At 47.9% G+C, this 24,993-nt stretch overlaps 1 protein-coding gene and 1 non-coding gene across 3 annotated transcripts in view; one reads left to right on the top strand and one right to left on the bottom strand.

Moving 5' to 3' along the window:
* LOC139235026 (glutamine--fructose-6-phosphate aminotransferase [isomerizing] 1) overlaps positions 1–24,898 on the bottom strand; it is a 104,258-nt gene extending 79,360 nt beyond the window's left edge. For both annotated transcript variants that reach the window (XM_070866119.1, XM_070866120.1), the window contains exons 1-4: positions 24,787–24,898; positions 10,662–10,769; positions 9,261–9,368; positions 3,676–3,801 (exon numbers count right to left, since the gene is read on the bottom strand). In XM_070866119.1, coding sequence (XP_070722220.1) covers positions 3,676–3,801; positions 9,261–9,368; positions 10,662–10,769; positions 24,787–24,793 — 349 coding nt within the window. In that variant the 5' untranslated portion in view covers positions 24,794–24,898. The remainder of the gene's footprint in view (positions 1–3,675; positions 3,802–9,260; positions 9,369–10,661; positions 10,770–24,786) is intronic.
* On the top strand, positions 14,388–14,584 carry LOC139235208 (U2 spliceosomal RNA). The gene has a single exon (XR_011588434.1). It is a non-coding gene; the product is annotated as a U2 spliceosomal RNA (small nuclear RNA).
* Positions 24,899–24,993: the final 95 nt, after the last annotated feature.

Below are 24,993 nucleotides of genomic sequence, written 5' to 3'. Positions count from 1 at the left end.
AGACTCCCAAAGCAAGTGCTCTACTCGGAACTCCTTCACAGCAAGCGAGCCAAAGGTGGGCAGTGGAAACGTTACAAGGACACCCTCAAAGCCTCCCTGGTAAAGTGCAACATCCCCACTGACACCTGGGAGTCCCTGGCCCAAGGCCGCCCTAAGTGGAGGAAGTGCATCTGGGAGGGCGCTGAGCACCTTGATCTCGTCGCCGAGAGCATGCAGAAACCAAGCGCAGGCAGCGGAAGGAATGTGCAGCAAATCTGTCCCACCCTCCCTTTCCCTCAACAGGAACTGTGGCTCTCATATTGGACTTTTCAGCCCCTAAGGACTAATGTTAAGAGTGGAAACAAGTCTTCCTCGACTCCGAGAGATTGCCTATGATGGATATTTGTTAATGATTTAGAAAACATGAGAGAGAGCCATACATACAAGTTTGTCGTTGACACCAAGTGGAGACAGTGCATGAAATTACAAAGGGACATTGATAGATTATGTGAGCGGGCAAAACTGTGGCAGATGGATTTCAATGCAGGTAAGTGTGAGGTCAATAATTTTGGACCAAAAAATAGGATAGATCAGAGTAGTATTTAAATGAAGGAAAGTTAGGAACAGTGGAGGACCGAAGAGATTTAGGGTTGCATGTGCACAGATCACTAAAGTGTCGTAGTCAGGTACAAATAATCCAAAAGACCAATGGAATATTAGTCTTTATAACTAGCCAGCTAGAATATACAGGGGAGGAAGTTCTATGCAAAGCCCTGGTTAGACTATAGCTGGAGTACTGTGTACAGTTCTGGGCACCACTCAGGTTATATTGATCTTGGAAAGAATGCAGCGCAGATTCACCAGAATGTTATCAGGGCTCCAAGGGTTAGATTACGAGGAGAGATTATGTGAACTAGACCTGTATTGCCTGGAATATTGAAAGTTCAAGGTTCATTGAGGTGTTGGAATGTTGACAGGAATTGATCAGGTGGATAGAGAGAAGCTTTTACAGGTGATGGGGGAGGCGAGGGTATGGAGATAATCTTAAAATCAGAATCAGGGCATGCAGGAAAGAATTCACAAAACACATCTTCACGCAAAGGGTGGCAGAAGTGTAGAATTCTCTTCCACAGAAAACAATAGTTGTCAGCTCAATTGTAAATCGGAGACCAATAGACTTTTGCTGGCCAAGGGTATAAAAGGATATGGATCCAAGGCAGCTGGATTGGGGGTTAAGATACAGTTCAGCCATGATCTCACCGAATGGCAGAACAGGCTCAAGGGGCTGATAGGCCCTGCCCCCTGCAGATTGCTACCTGGCTTAGCTTTAGGCTTGGCACCACACAGATTCTTGGATTCTCTGCAGGAAATGGCTCTGTGCCAATCCCAAAATGGCAGATTAGCTTTTTGGTGCAATCTGCCAATTTGTAGATGATGTTGCTGCCAGCACTGAAATAAGGGGGAAGTGGAGTTGAGGCCAAGATCAGATCAACCATGATCTTTATTGAATGGCGGAGCAGGCTCAAGGGGCTAGATGGCCTACCCCTGCTCCTATTTCTTATGTTCTTTGTATCAGGAAACACACAATATACCTTCATCCGGCCAACCAGACACCCCACAAACATTTCATATAAACAGAGATAATAGGAACAGTAGTAGGCCATTCGGCCCTTCAAGTCTGCACCGCCATTCAATATGATCATGGCTGATCCTCTAGCTCAACACCATATTCCCGCTTTTTCTCCATACCCCTTGATGCCTTTTGTGTCTAGAAATCTATCTATCTCCCTCTTAAATATATTCAGTGACTTGGCCTCCACGGCCTTCTGTGGTAGAGAATTCCACAGGTTCGCCACCCTCCGAGTGAAAACATTTCTCCTCATCTCGGTCCTAAATTTCCTACCCCGTATCCTGAGACTGTGACCACTTGTCCTAGTCTTCCCAGCCCGGGGAAACATCCTCCCCGCATCCAGTCTATCCAACCCAGTCAGAATTTTATACGTTTCAATGAGATCCCCTCTCATTCTTCTGAACTCGAGTTAATGCAGGCCGAGTCAATCCAATCTCTCCTCATGCGACAGTCCGGCCATCCCAGGAATCAGTCTGGCGAACCTTCGCTGCACTCCTGCAAACTATTAGCCAAACTGGTCCCATCATAAGTTCACTGTAGCGAAGAAACTGGATCCCCAACTCTGTGGCTGGTAGACAGCATGGGAGGAGCATCCTCAGAAGGTCTGCAATGACTACAGAAGGCGGTACACCACTACCATTCTCTCTGGGCACCGGGTACGGGCCAGAAATGCTGCGCGGCCATTGCAGCCCACATCTCAAGAACAAATCTCTTTTTTTAAGCGGAGGCCTTTTATTGGGCTCAGAGCCTAACGTGAAGACAATTCATTGCATTCAGTGTATTTTTTGATACCGATAAGGTTGGGTGAGCTGGGCACCTGTCACTTGCAACCTCTGTTCAAGAGGGCATGGCGGCCTGACGGTCCAAGACTCTGAACAGAATGGTGAAAATCCAGTAGGAGGAGCTGAATCCGGAATAGGTGAATTTGAAAGTTTACAGGTAAAACAAATAACTTTTATACAGAACGATAGAAACTACTTAATAAGAATTCTCCTGCTAAACAATCCCCAAATCCAACTTAAATACTTTGCATGAAGCACATTGGTCAAAACACATTTTCATCTTAAACAAGAATTTGCCAGTAAGAGGGCACTGTAGTTTTTTTTTTTATTCGTTTCTGGGATGTGGGCGTCGCTGGCAAGGCCAGCATGTATTACCCATCACTAATTGCCCCTTGAGAAGGTGGTGGTGAGCGGCCTTCTTGAACCGCTGCAGTCCGTGTGGTGAAGGTGCTCCCACAGTGCTGTTGGGGAGGGAGTTGCAGGATTTTGACCCAGCGACGAAGGAAAAGCCGATATATTTCCAAGTCGAGATAGTGTGCAACTTGGAGGGGGAACATGGAGGTGGCGGTGTTCCCATGCGCCTGCTGCCCTTGTCCTTCTAGGAGGTAGAGGTTGCGGGTTTGGGAGGTGCTGTCGAAGAAGCCGTGGTCAGTTGCTGCAGTGCATCTTGTAGATGGTACACACTGCAGCCATGGAGCGCCGGTGGTGGAGGGAGTGAATATTGAAGGTGGTGGAGGGGGTGCCGATCAAGCCGGCTGCTTTGTCCTGGATGGTGTTGAGTTGTTCGAGTGTCAGTATAATAGGAGGAGACACGTGCTGGCCAACGTTCGCTAAAAGCCGCACAAACGGTCCCACACAGACCAGGACCGGCAGAGAGCTGCGTGATACGAAGTTAAAGTTCGCGCACGTGAATCTAAAAAGAGGTTACGGGAAACATTGGCGCTAGCTTCATTGAAGGACACAGTTTGTGGTCCACAGCAAGAATTTAGAGTATGGCTACAGACAGAAGCACGAAAAAAGGTTTGAAGAGAAAGGGAGACTGTATGTCCATTAACCATACCCATGGAGGAGGACATCCTGATTTGATCTTGGAGTGGCTCTCGGTCTTAATACATTATTATAGAGCTTCTCTCACAGGATACAGAAACATTAGTAGCGTTATCTTGAAAGATTCATCGAGACAAAGCCATAGCTTCCCATTTTCCCAGGGCTCTCACATTAACAGTCGTAGCGGTGCATCGAGTTTACTAAAAGGATGATTTACCGATTCAGGACAAAACTTACCATTGTTCTTGTCGGAGCGGTGTGGATGGCTGTTGAGGGAGCTGGGGACTCCATGAGTGGCCCAACGTGTGTGCGCAATGCCAAGATGCACTTCAAAATCAATGTCCAAATCTATGGAGTCTTGCTCTGGAAATGAATAGGCATTGAGACAGTCAAAACCAGTGTGTGCAACTTACCGGACATCAAACGTCCGATAATCAACAAAAGATTATTCATCCACAATCCCACAGTGATGACCTTAAAGCCTCTGTTCTGACCATCGCAGGGGTACTGAAGTTGCATGTTCAGCCATGAACTCATTGAATGGCGGTGCAGGCTAGAAGGGCCGAATGGCCTACTCCTGCACCTATTTTCTATGTTTCTATGTTTCTATATGAAGGGCAACTAATACGAACAGACATCGCTGATAACAAAATCTGACTCGAGAATGAAAATTATATACAGTTAAAACTGACACATAACTTGTATTTACATAGCACCTTTAACAGAGTGAAATATCCCAAGGCGCTTCTCTCAGGATTATTATGCGCTAAAAATTTAACAAGCCGCATAAGTAGATATTAGAGCAGGTGACCAAAAACTTGTTCAAAGAGATATGTTTTAAGGAGGAAAGAGAAGCGGAGAGGTTTAGGCAGGGAGTTCCAGAGCTTGGAGCCCAGGCAACAGAAGGCACGGCCACCAATGGTGGAGCGATTACAATCAGGGATGCTCAGGAGGACAGAATTAGAGGAGTGTAGACATCTCGGGGTGTTGAGAGGCTGGAGGAGATTACAGAGATAGGGAGGGGCGAGGCCATGGAGGGATTTTGAAAATAAGGGTGAGAATTTTGAAATCGAGGCGTTGCTTAACCGGGAGCCAATGTAGGTCAGCGAGCACAGTGGATGATGGGTGAGTGGGACTTGGTGCGAGTTAGGACACGGGCAGCGGAGTTTTGGATCACCTCTAGTTTACGTAGGGTAGAATGTGGGAGTCCAGCCAGGAGTGTGTTGGAATGGTCAAGTCTAGAGCTAACAAAGGCATGGATGAAGGTTTCAACAGCGGATGAGCTGAGGCAAGGGCAGAGACGGGCGATATTACGGAGGTGAAAATAGGCGGTCTTAGTTATGCTGCGGATATGTGGTCGAAAGCTCATTTCAGGGTCAAATATGACACCGAGGTTGTGAAGAGTCTGGTTCAGTCTCAGACAGGAGTTGGGGAGAGGGACGGAGTCAGTGTTGAAAGCCTGACAACGTATAATGAACCAATCTGAATGACTATCAGCTAGGTGTGGGGGGGGGGGGGGGGGGGGTGATGTTCTTCACTGAATTCAAACAGCGGAGGGGCATTCTCCAAATGGCAGGCTCTGATGTTTTTTTTTAGCAAAATGTGACCCACGTTGCTTATCACTCGGTAAAGGCCCTGGAAGATTGGTTCTGACTGGAGCGGTTATGTCGTGTGGTGTCCCAGCCCAGCCTCCATGGTGTAGAGGGATCGATGCTAGTTTCAGATTTTGTGCTTCATCAGATTTCATACCCTGTGTCAATATTGGAGATTGTTTAATTCCACTTGCTATCACCATTTCAAAGTTGGTGTCTCAGACATCTAACCTGGACTGTCCACTCTGCATGGTCTAAACTTCACTTTGATTTATGATAAGTTTAAAAAAGAAATGATGTATCTTAAATATAATTAACTAATATTGGGAAGGAGCAATAACAGGAGATAAAGGTGTTTGGAGTTTTGCCACAGAGTGGCAGAGAGAAAGGGCATTGGTTTGACCCCATCAACAACACAATAAAAACAGATTATCTGGTCATTATCACATTACTGTTTGTGGGAGCTTGCTGTGCTCAAATTAGCTGCTGCGTTTCCCACATTACAACAGTGATTACACTCCAACAGTACTTCATTACCTATAAAGCGCTTCCAGATGTCAGATGGTTCTGAAAGGCGCTATATAAATCCAAGTCTTTCTTTCTTTTCAATGCGTTTTAATATCGTGCTCACTGCTAAACTGTCCCTCAAAGTTTTTTAACGCAATCCTTTGATGCTAGGGATCAGCTGGAGAGCTTTTATTTGCATTGCCCCCTGTGGGTGGAGCAGTGACCCTATGGCTTGGTGACTAAAACCTCATCATCATAGGCAGTCCCTCGAAATCGAGGAAGACTTGCTTCCACTCAAAGTGAGTTCTCAGGTGGCTGTACAGTCCAATACAGGAATTACAGTCTCTGTCACAGGTGGGACAGACAGTGGTTGAGGGAAAGGGTGGGTGGGGAGTCTGGTTTGCCGCATGCTCCTTCCGCTGCCTGCGCTTGGTTTCTGCATGCTCTCGGCGACAAGACTCGAGGTGCTCAGCACCCTCCCAGATGCTCTTCGGCCAGGGACTCCCCGGTGTCGGTGGGGATGTTACATTTTTATCAGGGAGGTTTTGAGGGTGTCCTTGAAACGTTTCCTCTGCCCACCTGGGGCTCACTTGCCAGGTAGCAGTTCCAAGTAGAAGGCTTGCTTTGGGACTCGTGTCTGGCATGCGAACAAAGCCTCCAACACAGTACTCAAGGTGCAGCCTGGCAAGTGCAGACTAGTTTTAGCACGACATTTTCTGACTAATATAATTAATGATCCTATTTGCTTTGAAAGAGGGCTGAGACCAAGTCTCCTGCCTGCCTGCCTTCTTGTTGATTTTGTGGGGACTCAACTCGAAAACGCAGAGGAGAAAACAAAAGCAGTATTATATCGATGGCAGATGCAGTATTATGTGGATAAATGTGAGGTTATCCATTTTGGGGACAAAAACACAAAGGCAGATTATCTGAATGGCGGCAGATTAGGAAAAGGAGAGGTGCAACAAGACTTGGGTGTCATAGTTCATCAGTCATTGAAAGTTGGCATGCAGGTACAGCAGGCGGTGAAGAGGACAAATGGTATGTTGGCCTTCATAGCTAGGGGATTTGAGTATAGGAGCAGGAGGTCTTGCTGCAGTTGTACAGGGGCTTGGTGAGGCCTCACCTGGAATAGTGTGTTCAGTTTTGGTCTCCTAATCCGAGGAAGGACGTTCTTGCTATTGAGGGAGTGCAGCGAAGGTTCACCAGACTGATTCCAGGGATGGCTGGACTGTCATATGAGGAGAGACTGGATCAACTGGGCCTGTATTCACTGGGGTTTAGAAGGATGAGAGGGGATCTCATAGAAACGTATAAGATTCTGACGGGACTCGACAGGTTAGATGCGGGAAGAATGTTCCCGATGTTGGGGAAGTCCAGAACCAGGGGACAGTGTCTTAGGATAAGGGGTAGGCCATTTAGGACTGAGATGAGGAGAAACTTCTTCACTCAGAGAGTTGTTAATCTGTGGACTTCCCTGCCGCAGAGAGTTATTGATGCCAATTCATTGGATATATTCTAGAGGGAGTTAGATATGGCCCTTATGGCTAAGGGGATCAAGGGGTACGGAGAGAAAGCAGGAAAGGGGTACTGAGGGAATGATCAGCCATGATCATATTGAATGGTGGCGCAGGCTCGAAGGACCGAATGGCCTACTCCTGCACCTATTTTCTATGTTTCTATTTAGAGCTATAATCTAAGCTCCGGGTTCAGATAAACAAAGTAAACTTTGCATTTGTCATATGCATTGTTATGCAAGTCTTTTTTCATTCGATTACTTCCTCAATCACTCCCAGATATCCCTACGTTAAAATTTATTCCCTTCTCCCTTGAGCTTTTCGCTGTGACATGCCCCTAATCATCACATGTACATCCTGCTTGGGCTTTCCGATGAATTGTCTCAAGACACAATCCACTTAATTCCGCCTTTAGTAATGAGAATCATATTCATTTTGGCAATCTTTAAAATCTGAATCCCAGCCCGGTAATCCTCTCCGGCTGCCAGAGCCACCGACATTCCTTCGATGTCGTGGGCGTGTAACCATTCTTCTGCGCGAACACAACGCTGGTATTAAATTCGTGCAGGGCTTCAAAGCTGATGCTTTCCGCCAAAGGGTAACCGTTAGTGATCAGGTAGAGAAAGAAAGACTTGCATTTATATCGCGCCTTTCATGACCACCGGACGTCTCAAAGCGAATGAAGTACAGCCAATGAAGTACTTTTGGAGCGTAGTCACTGTTGTAGTGGAGGAAACGCGGCAACCAGTTTGCGCACAGCAAGCTCCCACATACAGCAATGTGATAATAACCAGATAATCTGTTTTTTTATGATGTTGATTGAGGGATAAATATTGGCCAGGACACCGGGGGTAACTCCACTTCTCTTCTTTGAAATAGTGCCACGGGATCTTTTACATCCACTTGTGAGCAGACGGGGCCTCGGTTTAACATCTCATCCGAAAGACGGCATCTCCGACAATGCAGCACTCCCTCAGCATTGCACTGGGAGCGTCAGCCTCGAGTGGGACTTGAACTCTCAGCCTTCTGACTCAGAGGCGAGAGTGCTGCCCACTGAGCCACAGCTGACACTAGTGACACTTGAGAGAGAGAGAGAGAGAGAGAGAGAGACCGGGGCTGCTGCTTTCTCTCTCCCCAAACTAGGAGAGGGTGTACCACCCTGGCTGCAACAAGCTAACGTAGGCGGAGTCACTGAATATATTCACGGCGGAGATAGACGGATTCTTGAACGATAAGGGAGTCAAGGGTTATGGGGAGCGGGCGGGAAAGTGGAGTTGAGGCCAAGATCAGATCGGCCATGAACTTATTGAACGGCGGAGCAGGCTCGAGGGGCCGAATGGCTTACTCCTGCTCCTATTTATTATGTTCTTAATCGCAGACACAGGTCTAAACATGGGACATTTCTGGTCAGTATGGCTCAGCAGTCTTAGTGCCAGACTGAGCAATGCATCATTATGGCAATTAGGAACTACGACATCAATCTAAACCCCAGTGATACATAAAGAGCCTCGTTGTTTATCACTGCCATTTTATGTGTGAGCGAGCGAGAGTGCAAGGGCCTGTGTTAGCCTTTTCTGTTGCCGCCTGTGGTTCCTTTTTTGAGCTACTTTCTGACTTTTGCTCGCAGAAAGCCCCGTCCCTGACGGCAGCCAGTGCTGCTTAGAGACCAGCGATGAGAATGGTGCGCAAGGCTGACCCGAGGAATGACTGTCATCACAGGGGATCAGAGCAAACCACTTCGTTATAAAGGATGGCGCTGAGTGAAAGCAATTGACAATCTAATCCACAATGCCTTACATGTGTTTGTCATTGGGGCTGGTTGGGTTAAACTTGTGGTTGAGTGAACGGTACCCATTATATACTGCTCATGATACTGGGTTAGCTGCCATTTTGTGGCGATTAAGCCTCTCCACCAAGCGAGGCAATGATGGGAAGTTTCAGAAGGATGCCATATCGGCCCATCTTGTCCACGCCAGCCGACAAAGAGCTATCCAGCCTAATCCCACTTTCCAGCTCTTGGTCCGTAGCTCTGTAGGTTATGGCACTTCAAGTGCACATCCAAGTACTTTTTAAAAGCGATGAGGATTTCTGCCTCTACCATGCTTTCAGGCAGGGAGTTCCAGACCTCCACCATCCATCTGGGTGAAGAAGTTTCCCCTTCAAATCCCCTCTAAACAATCAAGCACCCTTCAGGTACCAGAATACCTACTGTCGATTTCGTCCTCCAGCGCTTTGACCTTCCCACTCTTCTTGATCAGATGGATCTGATGCGCATTATTTTCCCAGTTCTTGTCATTTCCACCATCGATTCCAACACCTGGCAAGCAAAAGGACACTTTTCAGAACACGGCAGGAAACGTATTCTGGAGCGGCTGAACCCGAAGAGCTGACGAGAGGCAAGTGGTGATTGGGGTCTGAACAATCGGGGGAAGTCCCTTGGCCACTCCTCCCTCCCCAGCGTGGAGTATCATTGCTCAGGATTTGAGCACTCTGGGGAAGCTCGCAGGCTGGACTTGAGTAGCACTTTCACCCTCTCTCCCTTGCCATTGTTCCCCTCACGCATGCTCTGGAGCAGCACTGGGGTGGTGCAGTAGTGGAGAAACCAGTTCTTTTACAAGTCAATCTAAACCTTTCTATAAAACAGAGATGGAGTGGTGGAAAATTGTGAAGAAAAACATTTACAGAAAGCACCCATCCTACACTTTCCTCCCCTTCAAGTGTTCTGATGTGATAATTAGCAAATAGCCATCGCCCAGGAACACTTCTGATCAACTGGGTTTGAGGGCCATTGCAACGATACTTTGCTCTCCTGATCGAAACAATGGCACTGCCAGGGCGGACCCATATGCCATGCTGAAAGCAGCAATAGTTTTCCGCAGTCATCTCGTGCTGCCACCATTACCAAAGGGCACAGCTTTCCAGCAGTTTTAAATCCGCCTTTTTAAACTCATACATGGTAATTGCTATTCAATTCTTCCAAAGCCACGCTCACCTCTTTGGTTCCGATTTGCTATAAATGCCAGACCGACAGCGCTCCAATGGGAATGCTGCGAGTGTTTACACGGGATCTAAATCCCGTTCAGTGCTGGGTTGAACGGATTCTGGCTCAATGCATTCTCTTATGTTGAGTGACGACCCCCAGCCCCCAAGCCTGCCACTCCCACTTTGAAAGAAATGCATGCATTCGAACGCCCCGTGTTTAGAAAGGGCACGGAAATGCTTCCGGTCGCTTGCCATGTTAATTCTCTGTCCCACTCTGACCTCTGCCTCTGCCTCCTACACGGTTTGAACAAAGCTGAAACAGCAGCACCTCCATTCAGCACTTCACTGGCTTGTCACGGAGTTAAAAAATGTCAGAATCCAACCAGCGCTCCCATTACAATCGGACAGCGGTGCTGGTAACGATGCTGCCGTTACCCTTTCCACTAGATCCATCTCTTTGCTTGCCCTGCTACCACCCTCCCATTTGCCATTTAATTTCTTCTGCCTTCCACTCTATCACAGACCTTCCCTTTTGTTCTTTCCTCTCCTCCCCTCCCCGCCATCACTGCCTCTGTGGGATAGCCCCCCCCACCCCCCCCCCCGTGTAAACCAAAAGCGATGTGCTTGCCAGCAGAGTCGTATCCTCTGTACTCGAGGCGCTGAAGTCCCTTGATGAGAGTTTCCAGGATCTCCCGCCTTGTGCGAGGCACATGGTAGTTCAGGTAAGCAAAGATTCCTGTAAATTAGAGCACACAAGCGAAACAAGCTCAGTGTCTTAATCCAACCACAGTGAAAGACAGACAGTTCCTGCTCGACTAGAAAATCAAGAGTTGAACAGAATGATATTTTATTTCACAAACGTTTATATGGGACAAAATTGAGAAACAGAATCCAGTACCTATTCCAGCACTGGAAACCATGTTATACAGGTGGCGATTGCAAGAATCAACTCTGCTTAAAAAGTGAGTTTCGATCAATCAAAAGAACCAGCAGAATATTGAATCCCAGGGACAGGTTCACTAAAGATTTATCAAGATAGTTAGAACTTACTGTGCTGGCCATGAAGTCTACTTTATGGACAATGTGACTACTGACTTCTGCCAGCTTTCAGTAATAGGACAATGTACTGAAACTTGAAAGACTTGGTATTTAAGTAGTGCTTTATTGTGTCTCAGTAACATCTAGAGGCGTTTTACACACAGTAAACTACTTCAGAAAAAAAGGATACTTCAAAATGCCACCTCAAAATGGGCTCCTCGGATGAACTGATTTAACCCTACACTCTCCAAAGCCACGTTGCCCCACTATTAATCAGTCAGACAAGAATCTCCTCCTTCTCCCGCCTCCACATTAAGCCAGTTAACTGAGGGAAGCCGATCGCTTGGGTATACTGAAAAAGTCACTTCGTTGATAATCATTAATCACACCCTCATCTATATAAGAACATAAGAAATAGGAGCAGGAGTCGGCCATTTGGACCCTCGAGCCTGCTCCACCATTCACTATCATGGCTGATCTCATCTCTTTCATCGCCCGAGTTCAGCATTCTAAATCCACAGAGCATATTGGGACAGCAACAAATGACTTTACATCTCCCCGTGTAAAGGTGCATTTACACCACAATTGCAGCATTGGTGTTACGCAGTTTCACCTCAAACCACCTCCGCAGTTGTAGCAACGATTCCGGAATCTGAAGCTCGGCTTTGCTTGTGACAGAAACGCAGCCTTCTCACCAGACTTACATTCCACGACAGGGCTATAGTAATACCCGGCCTCCTGTATGTCTCAGTAGACACCTCAAGTCGCTGGAGAAATACCACGAACGATGCCTCCGTAAGATCCTACAAATCCCCTAGGAGGTCAGGTGCACCAACGTTAGTGTCCTCGACCAGGCCAACATCCCCAGCCTTGAAGCACTGACCACGCTCGATCAGCTCCGCTGGGCAGGCCACATAGTCGTAAAGGAGGAGAAAGAGGTAGAGAGGCGGAGAGGTTTAGGGAGGGAATTCCAGAGCTTGGGGCTCAGGCAGCTGAAGGCACGGCCGCCAATGGTGGAGCGATTAAAATCGTGAAAGCACAAGAGGCCAGAATTGGAGGAACGCAGATATTTCAGAGGGTTGTAGGGCTGGAGGAAATTCGAGAGATAGGGAGGGGAGTGTTTTGAAAATAAGGATGAGAATTTTTTAAAATTAGGGCGTTGCAGGACCGGGAGCCAATGTAGGTCAGCGAGCATAGGAGCGATACTAGCAGCAAGGTTTTGTATGAGCTCAAGTTTATTGAGGGTGGATGAGATGCCGGCCAGGATTGTGTTGGAATGGTCAAGTCTAGAGGTAACAAAGGCATGGATGAGGGTTTCAGCAGATGAGCTGAGGCAGTGGCTGAGTCGGGCGATGTTACAGGTGGAAGTAGGGGGTCTTGGTGACGGAGCATGTGGTCAGAAGCTCAACTTGGAGTCAAATGCGACACCAAGATTGTGAACTGTTTCGTTGAGCCTCATGCAGTTGGCAGGGAGAGGGATGGGGTTCCAGAGCTGAGGAGCGGAGTTTGTGTAGGGAACCGAAGACAACAGCAGATCCCCTGCTCGCTCCCACTCCCCAGACTCTCATTAAATGCTTGTACGAGTCAGAATCGCGGTAGGTGGCAGTACGCTGTGTACCGTGCAGGAGGTCCAGTGCTTAATAACAAAGAAACAATTCATGCAACTCTAATGCAGTTTGGACATGTCGAAGCATTGTGACAAACACACACACACTTTCTCTCCAATTAATTTGTGACAGGAAACTTGATATTGTTTTGCGGTATGAAACAAAATGAGAAATTGTGACATTGTCAATCCAGCAACATACTCCCGACAAACACTGAGTGTCCGGCAATACGTACCCATTGCAATCTCTCCCCTGCCTCGCAACACAGCCCAAGCACTCCCACCACCGCTCAGTCTTCTCTTAAGAAGCAGAAACGTCCAGAACAGAGTGTACTGTGAATCAGCCGCGGAAACAGATCAAGTCCCAGCTTCCCAACCGTTGACCTCGGTCTCTGGCTCACATATCTTCGACAATCTACTGCTTGGCTTCCCAGTGTGAAAGAATCTTGAGAAAAGGACAAACGGATACCGATTCTGGGCATCTCGCGACCAGGACGGACATCAAGGCCTTGCAGTGGGTAGAGAGGAGGTTGACCAGGATGACGGACTTCGGTTATGTGAAGAGATCGTAGGAGCTGGGATTGCTCGCCTTACAGAGCAATGCTGAATGTGTAACGTTTGGGGTCTATAATAAGTCGCTTACACTCATTCCCGTCTGTCAGCAGTGCTGAGAGACTGCACCGGACTCCAGTTAACATCGGATGAATATAACAGACCGGGCATGGCATCAGACATTCCTGCAGCTCACCTGAAGTGAATTCACCAAGTTTGTTAATGCAGTAATGAAGCAGAGGGAAGATGAGGAGCTGTGATGCAGTGAGCTGTAAAGATCTGGAATGCACTGCCTAAAAAGGGCAGCGGAAGCAGATTCAATAGTAACTTTCAAAAAAGAGAATTGGATAAATACTTGAAGGGGAAAACTTTTCAGGGCTATGGGGGAAGAGTGGGGCTAATTGGATAGCTCGAAGAGGCTTGATGGGCTGAATGACCTCCTTCTGTGCTGCAAGATTCGAGAGCAGAGGTGGCTAAGGGGAGACCGAATAGCAGTGTTCAAAATTACGAGGCGTTTTGAGAGAGTAAGTGGGGAGAAACAGTTTCCTCTGGCAAGTAGGTCGGTAACCAGAGGTCAGAGATTTACAATAACTGGCAAAAGAGCGAGGAGAATTTTTTTTCCACAGAGAGTTGCTAGGATCTGGCAGGCACTGCCTGAACGTGTGCTGGAATCAGATTCCAGAGGAACTTTCAAAAGGCAATTGGACATGGACTTGAAGAGGACTCATTTGCAGGGTTATCAGGAACATAAGGAGTCGCCGTCGGCCAGTCGGCCCCTCGAGCCTATCCGCCATTCAACGAGATCTCGGCTGATCTTCGACCTCAACTCCACTTTCCTGCACTGTCCCCATATCCCTTGATTCCCCTAATATCAAAAAATCTATCGATCTCTGTCTTGAATATACTCAACGACTGAGCCTCCGCAGCCCTCTTGGGTAGAGAATTCCAAAGATTCACCACCCTCTGAGTGAAGAAGTTTCTCCTCATCTCAGTCTCAAATGGAGTGGGACTAAATTGGTCAGCTCTTTTAAAGAGCCGGAACGGGAAAGACAGGCTGAACGGCCTCCTTCTGTACTATAAGATTCTATGATTCACACAGCTTTGATAGGCCCGTGTAACTCAATCACTATCGCCACCTGGTGTTTTACTCGAGTGATAATCGCTTCTCGGCCTTTTGGCTAAGATCATGCGTAACTGACCTGACAGGGGAGTAACCATGACCCCAAAGTGGTTCTCCCTGGATCAGGAAGGTGGTTCTCCTATGCTTTTTGGAAATAGGAGGTGGGTGGGGTGGATTGACCCATCCACCTCCACGGAGGTGTGTGGGGTTGCTGACTCATCCACCTCCATGGCACGAACCTGGTATTGCAGTACTTCCACTCTGCCTTTTGGCTAAGAGCATTGGCGCAGAGTGATCCTTGATGTGTGCAAGGTGACCTCTGGCGTTTGTGATTTGACAAAGAATTGGAAAGATTGGCTACGAATAAAAAAAAACAATGCAGCACACCGCAGTTCAATGAAGTGTCTGTGACATCTCAGTGACAACACCTATAGGGCCAGCATATTGAGTAGGGAATACATTCCACCCATCACAGTTGATATCTGATGGCAGGAAAGGACGAGCCGATATTGGAGAGTAGCGCCAGAGAACCTGTGAAAACGTTAACTTCTCCAGCATCCCAAAATGGTCCAGTAACTGCAGGTAAAGCTTGCATCCAGTTCTCATCAATGTGCTGCTCTCTCTTAAAGCTGTTGATGAAAGTCAACCGGCACTACGATGCTCTGCCGCATCTCGTCCAAACGACCATTACTTACTTGCGATGACAATGAGCGTCAACGAGATGCCTGACCAGTGAGAGTCATGGCCCAATGCAGCCCAGCCCAGCCCCCACTTCTGCCCGCTAGACTGCCATCAGGAGCACCGAGTGAAACTAATTTCCCGCTCCCAAAAGCCAGGTGTGGAGGCCGATTCTGGAGCCCCTACCTGCGAGACTAGCTGACATCAGCCAACTCAATTCAAACTGGGGAGGGTACGTGGGACCGGTCCACAGGGCTCAACTCCAGGTGGTTGGATTCCGCGAGTCCCACAGACTGTTGTTATCCATGTCCCACAGTCACCGTGTGTTTTTATTAGTGGCCATAGCACAACTGAAGATAAGCATATAGAATGACATGGAATTTACAGCACAGAAACAGGCCATTCGGCCCAACCATTTATTTATTCTTATTTGTTCACGTAGAAAATAGGTGCAGGAGTAGGCCATTCGACCCTCCGAGCCTGCAACGCCATTCAATATGATCATGGCTGATCAGGCAACTTCAGTACCCAATTCCTGCTTTCTCTCCTTGATCCCATTAGCCGTAAGGGCCACATCTAACTCCCTTATGAATATATCCAACAAACTGGACTCGGATGGGATGTGGGTGTCGCTGGCAAGGCCGGCATTTATTGCCCATTCCCAATTGCCCTCGAGAAGGTGGTGGTGAGCTGCCTTTTTGACAACTGTCTCACTGGGCCATTTCAGAGGACAGTTAAGAGTCAACCATATTGCTGTGGGTCTGAAGTCACATATAGGCCAGACCGGGTAAGGGCAGCAGATTTCCTTCCCTAAAAGACATGAATGTTCCAGTTGGGCTTTTACGACAATCCAGTAGTTTCATGGTCACCATTACTGGAACGAGTATTTTTTTAGTTAATTAACTGAATTTAAATTCCCCAGCTGCCGTGGTGGGATTTGAACTCATGTCTCCAGAGCCTCTGGGATTGTACGTCCCGTAACATAACCACAATGCTACCGCACCCGTTTAAGCTCCACTTGAGCCTCCTCCTATCCTTCCTCATCAGCATAACCCTCTATTCCCTTCTCCATCATGTGCTTGTCCAGCCTCCCCTTAAATGCATCGATACTATTCGCCTCGACCACTCCCTGTGGCAGCGAGTTCCACATTCTCACCACTCTCTGGGGGAAAAAGTTACTTCTGAATTCCGAATTTGATTTCTTGGTGACTATCTTATATTTGCTCTTCCCCACAAGTGGAAACATTCTCTCCATATCCACTCTATCAAAACCTTTCATAATTTTAAAGACCTCTATTAGGTCACCCCTCAGCCTTCTTTTTTAAACTCTTACATGGCAAGCGAGCCCCAGGTGGGCAGAGGAAACGTTTCAAGGACACCCTCAAAGCCTCCCTGATAAAGTGCGACATCCCCAACGACACCTGGGAATCCCTGGCCTAAGACCGCCCTAAGTGGAGGAAGAGCAGCCAGGAGGGCGCTGAGCACCTCGAGTCTCGTCACCGAGAGCATGCAGAAAGCAAGCGCAGGCAGCGGAAGGAACGTGCGGCAAACCAGACTCCCCACCCACCCTTTCCTTCAACCACTGTCTGTCCCACCTGTGACAGAGACTGTAATTCCCGTATTGTTGTCACTTGAGAACTCACTTTTAGAGTGGAAGCAAGTCTTCCTCGATTTCAAGGGACTGCCTATGATGATGATATTTTTAAAGAGTAAAGAGACCCAGCCTGTTCATCCTTTCCTGATGGGTATACCCTCGATTGAATAATCTGAAATAAGCCAAACTGTCCTTTTTGTGGGAACCAAAACTTATTGCTCAGCATTCCACCAATGAATAACCTGATAAGTGAATTAACAGCAACTTGCATTTATATAGCGCCTTTAACGTAGTAAAATATCCCAAGGTGCTTCACAGGAGCGTTACCAAATAGAATGTGTCAGAAAGCCACATATGGCGATATTAGGATAGGTGCATAGAAAATAGGTGCAGGAGTAGGCCATTCGGCCCTTCGAGCCTGCACCACCATTCAATATGATCACGGCTGATCATGCAACTTCAGTTCTCCACCCCTGCCTTCTCTCCATACCCTCTGATCCCTTTAGCCGTAAGGGCCACATCTAACTCCCTTTCGAACATGTCCAACCAACTGGACTCAACAACTTTCTGTGGCAGAGAATTCCACAAGTTCACAACTCTCTGGGTGAAAAAGTTTCTATTGAGGCCATTGGGACCGTCTCTTAAGGCTTGATGCCACGTTTTAACTTAAAAAAAGGAGAGGTTGCAGCAATGACAAACGGCGATTGGATTGTGGGTTTGCCTGCAAGCTGCGCTCCAGTATCCTGTGCAACACTCTCACCGTGGCTGGGTGAGATGGGCCGCCCGCACAATGTGTCCCAGCTTCCCCGGAAACCCGGGGTGCCGCTGGGAACATGGTACTGCCATGGTGGGGGCCTTCAGGCGGAATCTAGGCTACCGTGAATCGTGGCAATGAAACTAGGTGGCCTTGTACAGCAGGCCTATCTTGCACTGAAGCTCAAAGGCATATCAAGGTGCAACTTTGTGAGCACGGTGTGGATTTGGGAGATTCCACATATTTCAATAATTGGACTACACTACATAGGTCAAGGAGGTAGGCTTTAAGGAGGAGGGAGAGGTGGAGGCGCTTAGGGAGGGAGTTTCAGAGAAAAGGGCTCAGCCATTAATGAAGGGATAATAATTCTAAGTCTGCTGCTGACTATTATTACAGGAGCATGATAAAGGAGTTGAAAGGGATCGGCTTTCTGAGTCGACTCAAACAACAATTTTGCGATGACGAGGAAGGATACAGAACGGGGGCAAGAACGTTTGACTCAGCTGCCGTACCCACAGTCAAACACCGGCGAGGGCAATACTGGGACAGACCAAGAATGTCCAGCAGTGTATCGGCCCCAAGTGAAAGTGCTGGGGGAGGATTGCATCACACCGTGGACTAACACACTCTGCTTTCACCTCCGGGACCCAGATTTGAACGCCGGCCAGACGAACGAGATGAAGGTTTCCTCTGTCTGCTGCTTGGCAAGGCCGGGCAGTCTCGACCCATTTCCCAGTGGATGCGGGCCAACAGCACAACGCTGCCTCTAATTTGGCACCGGGATCTAGATTTTACACACTGAGTCTACAAAGGGTAGCTGGTGTTTGGAGCAGTTAAGGCACGATTTGGGGGAGGGGGGGGGATGGGGGGAGAGATAGAGCTGTGCATTTTGCTCGACATTGAATCCAGCAGTGCTCGATGTCGACACTGGGCCCTTTGACAGCGACAAGCAACAGGATACCGACTGTACGTCTACCTGAGCTTGACGTCAACATCTAGTGCACAAAGAGTAAAAGTGTTTCTGTTCTCCATGATAACACATCGGATCAGCACAAACCAACCTCCAAACTCAAAGGGGGAGGGGGGAGAGAAATTAAATGGCTCATTCACGTATATGAGCTGATAGAAACTGGCGGCACCATAAGGAGGCCATTCGGCCCATCGTGTCTGTGCCGGCTAAAAAAGAGCCATCCAGCCTAATCCCACTTTCCACCTCTCAGACCGTCATCTAAACGGCACTTCAGGTGCACATCCAAGTACTTTTTAAATGCGGTGAGGGTTTCTGCCTCTACCACCCTTTCAAGCAGTGAGTTCCAGACCCCCACCACCCTCTGGGTGAAGAAAGTTCTCCTCTAATTCTTCTACTAATTACCATGCTCACCCATCACCACTGTGCTCGCTGACCTACATTGACTCCTGTTTAAGCAACACCTCGATTTCAAAATTCTCATCATGGTTTACAAATCCCTCCATGGCCTCGCCCCTCCCTATCTCTGTCATCTTCACCAGCCCCACAACACCCCCGAGATGGCTGCCCCCCCTCCAATTCTGCCCTCTTGAGCATCGTTGATTATAATCGCTCAACCTTCAGTTGCCTGGGCCCTAAGCTCTGGAACTCCCTGCCTAAACCTCTCTACCTTCCTTCAAGACTTTCCTTAAAATCTATCTCTTTGACCAAGCTTTTCACCTGCCCTAATTTCTCTTCATGCGGTTCGGTGTCAAATTTATTTTTTTTGTTTTAAAACATTGCTGTGAAGCGCCTTGGGACGTTTTACTATGTTAAAGGCGCTATATAAATACAAGTTGTTAGTGCAATCGCATATTGATTTCTACATTTCAACCTGACCATAAGAAATAGGAGCAGGAGTAGGTCATACAGCCCCTCGAGCCTGCTCCGCCATTTAATACGATCATGGTTGATCCGATCATGGACTCAGATCTACTTCCCTGCCCGCTCCCCATATTCCCTCCCCGCTCCCCATATTCCCTCATCATCTAAGAAACTGTCTATTTCTGTCTTAAATTTATTCAATGTCTCAGCTTCCACAGCTCTCTGAGGCAGTGAGTTCCACAGATTCACAACCTTGCGAGAAGAAATTTCTCCTCATCCGAGTTTTAAATGGGCAGCCCCTTATTCTAAGATTATGCCCTCTAGTTCCAGTCTCCACTATCAGTGGAAACATCCTCTCTGCATCCACCTGGTCAAGCCCTCTCATAATCTTAAACGCTTTGATAAGATCACCTCTCATTCTTCTGAATTCCAATGAGTAGAGGACCAACCTACTCAACCTTTCCTCATAAGTCAACCCCCTCATCTCTGGAATCAACTTAGTGAACCTTCTCTGAACTGCCTCCATAGCAAGTATATCCTTTCGTAAATATGGAAACCAAAACGGCACGCAGTATTCCGGGTGTAGCCTCACCAATTCCCTGCATAACTGTAGCAATACTTCCCTGCTTTTATACTCCATCCCCTTTGCAATAAAGGCCATGATTCCATTGACCTTCCTGATCACTTGCTGTACCTGCATACTAATCTTTTTATTTCATGCACAAGTACCCCCAGGTCCCGCTGTACTGCAGCACTTTGCAATCTTTCTCCATTTAAATAATAACTTGCTTTCATCATATTGTAATTATTTAGCGTTTGGGGTTATTTTAAATGTTTCTTTTAATCTAGAACTTTCACACTATACTTACGATCATCCTCATGTGAGATCAATCGATTGGGCATAGAGTGCGCATCGATCCAATCGTTGCCCCCCCCCCCCCCACCTCCCCCCCTTTCCCTTTATGTTCAGCCATGAACTCATTGAATGGCGGTGCAGGCTCGAAGGGCCGAATGGCCTACTCCTGCACCTATTTTCTATGTTTCTATCAATTGGGAGCTGGTTTCACTAACACACCTGGTTTAGTACCCAGGCTTGACATTCATCCATGCTCCGACTTCAAGAGGTAGAAAAATGGGAAGGGCTCAGTCCTTTCGAACTCGGGAATGACTTCTTGATTCGGAAGCAAGATTTCGCTCATCCAAGTTATGAAGCACATTTCAAGCTCGTCAGATTGGCACCATTTCAGGTCTAGCACCATAAACCTGACCAAAAACAATACTTCTGTTGAGCAGCAAAAATGGCTGCATCATCACTCTGAGAGGACAGTGAAAGATTGTTCCCACTGGCTGATGAATCAGTAAAATGGAGACAAACGACGCAGAAGAATTTTTATACACTGAAGGTTTTGAAGCACAGATTGCGCTATCGCAGATGGATATTGAGGTAGAGACCACATCATTTTAGAAGGAGATTGTAAATTTATTTGGGAAGGGGGAATATAATGGGAAAGAGGAAAGGGCTGGGAAATGGGATTAGGGTAAATAGCTCCAGCTGAAAACCCAGAACCAAGGCAGATATCCTGGGCGGAACAATCTCCTTGTGCTCTGTAATTTCTATGGCATCACTCTCCTGACTGGAAAGGGTGGAGATACTGGGAACATAAGAACTTAAGAAATAGGAGCATGCGTAGGAGTCGGCCATACGGCCTCTCGAGCCTGCTCAGCCATTCAATACGATCATGGCTGATCTGATCATGGACTCAGCTCCACTTCCCCGCCCGCTCCCCATAACCCCTTATCGTTTAAGAAACTCTATTTCTGTCTTAAATTTATTCAATGACCCAGCTTCCACAGCTCTGAGGCAGCAAATTCCACAGATTTACAACCCTTAGAGAAGAAATTCCTCCTCATCTCAGTTTTAAATGGGCGGCCCCTTATTCTAAGATTATTAGAAACATAGAAAATAGATGCAGGAGTAAGCCATTCGGCCCTTCGAGCCTGCACCGCCATTCAATGAGTTCATGGCTGAACATGCAACTTCAGTACCCCATTCCTGCTTTCTCGCCATATCCCTTGATCCCCCTAGTAGTAAGGACTATATCTAACTCCTTTTTGAATATATTTAGTGAATTGGCGTCAACAACTTTCTGTGGTAGAGAATTCCACAGGTTCACCACTCTCTGGGTGAAGGAGTTTCTCCTCATCTCAGTCCTAAATGGCTTTATGCCCCCTAGTTCTAGTCTGCCCTATCAGTGGGAACAGCCTTTCTGCATCCACCTTGTCAAGCCCCCTCATAATCTTATACATTTCAATAAGATCACCTCATTCTTCTGAATTCCAATGAGTAGTGCCCTACCTCCTCAACATTTCTTCATAAGTCAACCCCGAAGGTGCAAATAAAGTTTTTAAAGAAACTTGCAAGTTGAAATGCCAATTGCTTTTGGAATACTGTTGAAATATTTTCAGTAGAGTTTCACACCACAAATTGTGAGCATAATGTTTCAATAGTTGATCTTAACAACTGAATGGCATTTAGTCCCACTTCCTTGTGGGGGGGTGGGTGAGTGTGTGTGTGCCCTTTCAAACCTGACAACCTCCCGAGATCATTGGCGACTCATTGTACGAACCCAATCATGTGTAACCTGTAACCTGATTAATGATTGCAAACTAGAAATACGCAGGTTAGCTCACATCTGAAAAAGAACGGCTCACTTTAAACAAGAAAGCGCCTTTTGAGGCTGATTGATGGCACTTACTTAATTTCTACTGAAGTAAAATAACTCGGGATACTAAAAGCAAGTGCTTGTTGAAACCTTCAATTCGATTGTTCACGAACATGGCAGCATAAATGGCTCACGACATGGCTGTGGAATCAGAGACCACGGGACGCAATAGTGCCAAAAATAGTGACACTGTCACGTGGAGAACAAGTCATAAGCAATGCCGCGGTGAAGACAATGCCGTCACACTCAGCCATAAGAAATAGGACCATTCGGCCCCTCGTGCCTCCTCCGCCATTCAATAAGATCATGGCTGATCTGACCTTGGCCTCAACTCCACTTTCCTGCCCACGCCCTGTAACCCTTATCGTTCAAAAATCTGTCTATCGCCACCGTAAATATATTCAATGACCCAGCCTCCACAGCTCTCTGGGGTAGAGAATTCCAAATATTCACAACACTCAGAAGAAATTCCTCCTCATCTCCGTTTTAAATGGGCGACCCCTTATTCTGAAACCATGCCCCCTAGTTCTAGATTCCCCCACGAGGGGAAACATCCTCTCCGCATCTACCCTGTCAAGCCCCCTCAGAATCTTATACGCTTCGATAAGATCTCCTCTCATTCTTCTAAACTTTAATGAGTATAGGTCCAACCTGCTTAACCTTTCTTCATAGGACAACCCCGTCATCTCAGGAATCAACCTTGTGAACCTTCTCTGACTGAACTGCCTCCAATGCAAATACGGAAACCAAAACACAGTACTCTAGGTGTGGCCTCACCAACACCCTGTACAGTCGTAGCAGAACTTCTCTGCTTTTATCCTCCATCCCCCTGGCAATAAAGGCTAACATTCCATTTGCTTTCCTGATTACTTGCTGTACCTGCATACTAACTTTTTGTGTTTGATGTACAATGATACAACATCGTCCCAGCCACCGTGACATTGCAGCAAGCTCAAGCCTGGCATCCAATGCTCCAGTTAAGCTGCACTTCCGCACAGCGGTCTGGAGGTCCTGCACAGACTGCTCATCGGCTTTTACATTGAAGGAACTGCGCATGCGCGGAAATCTGAATGGACCACACAGCCAGTTAAAGGGAGCGCCTGCTGAGGTCACGGATGCCCAGTGTGACGCCAAGAGATGACGTGTCCCCTTTTCCTTTCCTATCCACACAAACAAAAAATAAATGGTCAACACTTTTTTTCATGCAGCCTGTGGCCATGCCCCTTTAACAAGCTGGCCCAGAACAAGGTGTGTGAAGCTAGGCTACGCAGAAAAGACATTTCTGCATGGCATGGCAGAATTTACGGCCTCGGGACACACCAAAGCGCTTTACAGCCAATTGAGTACTTTTGGAGTGGTCCCTGTTGTAATGTAGTAAAAGCCAATTGGCGCACAGCAAGCTCCCACAGACAACAACTCTTTTGGGAGAAAAAAAACTAAACATTAAATCGTGCCCCTGATCTGGGGGACACACCAAACATTTTCAAGGCCCTCTTTTTTTTTGTGGTTTTTTTGGCTTTTTTTGGGCACTAAAATCAAAATTTTTTTTCCAAGTGCCCCCTATAAAAGTGGAGGGGGACACTAAAAACACCAGCAATTAAAACAAATTAAACTTTAAAACATAAAATCAAATTAAAATTTGGTTGCCGGGGGTGATGATGCACTCCAGTCCCTCCGGCGCCCACCTCTCGCGGAAGGCCGCGAGCGTACCGGTGGACATCTCCCACAGACAACAATCTGATAATGACCAGATCATCTGGCTTTTTAAGTGGTGTTGATTGAGGGATAAATATTGGCCAGGACACCCCTGCTCTTCTTCAAAATAGTGCCGTGGGATCTTTTACATTCACCTGAGAGTGTAAACGGTTTAACACCTCTTCCGTGGCAGCAGTGGCTCAGTCTCTCGCCTCGGAGGTAAGAAGGATGTGGTTTCGAGTCCCACTTTAGCACGAAACAGACACTCCAGTGTGGTACCGAGGGAGTGCTGCACTGTCGGAGGTGCCGTCTTTCGGATGGGACGTTAAACCGAGGCCCCGTCTGCCCACTCAGGTGGACGTAAAAGATCCCATGGCACTATTTGGGGATTTGAGGCAAAATTTCTTCACCCGGAGCTGGGGGGGGGGGTCTGGAACTCACTGCCTGAAAGGGCGGTAGAGGCAGAAACCCTCACATTTAAAAAGTGCACTTGAAGTGCCGTAACCTACAGGGCTACGGACCAAGAGCTGGAAAGTGATTGGATGGCTCTTTGTCGGCAGGCTGCCCGCCCAAGATCCCATGTATGCATTCCTCCTCTACGCATAGCTCTCTCCGTCTGTCTCCCTATTGCCCTGTATCTTGCATTGACTCTCCCTCCACACTATTTTGCCCTGCATCTTGCATGGTCTGTCCCCATTGCATTGCCACTCTATTGCCCTGTATCTAGCTCTCTCCCTATTGCACTGCCACTCTATCTATTGCCCTGCATCTTGCACGGTCTGTCCCCATTACATTGCCACTCTATCTATTGCCCTGCATCGTCCCTCTCCTCATTCCATAGACCCCCCCAATTGCATTAACCTCTCCCTCCACACTGTATCTCTTACATTGACTCTCTCTATCTCCCTGCCAGTCCCGACACTCGAGCACCAATATTGCAGCGCTGGGCCGGGGATTCGAACCCCGAGCCCTGGGGCCGGGAGGTGGGCGGCGCTGCCCGCTGAGCCACGGCCGGGGGAGGCGGGCCGGGAGCAGGGGCTTTAAAAACCTCCCCTCCCCCTCTCCTCGCCGCAGCCGCACTGTGATTCACCACACCCTCAAATAAAAATCCCTGAGGCGGCGGAGGTGATAAAAAGCAACCCGGCCATGGCCGGCCACTCACCGCACATCCCGGCCTCGGTCTCTCACACGCCTCGCCGCCGCCTCTGCTTCCAACTGCTCGCTGCCGACCCACAAAATGGTGGGGGGCCGGGCTCCGGCCTGCCGACCCCATCGCCCGCCCTCATTGGCCCGCGCCCCGCCCCGCCCTCCACGCCGGCAGCGCGACAGCCGATTGGCCCCCGTGCTGTCGCTCAAAGGCAGGAGCAGG

Source organism: Pristiophorus japonicus, chromosome 22 (genome assembly GCF_044704955.1).
Source record: "Pristiophorus japonicus isolate sPriJap1 chromosome 22, sPriJap1.hap1, whole genome shotgun sequence".
NCBI lineage: Eukaryota > Metazoa > Chordata > Chondrichthyes > Pristiophoridae > Pristiophorus > Pristiophorus japonicus.
The sequence above is the reverse complement of the archived record's forward strand: the minus strand, read 5'-3'. Positions and strand labels throughout refer to the sequence as shown.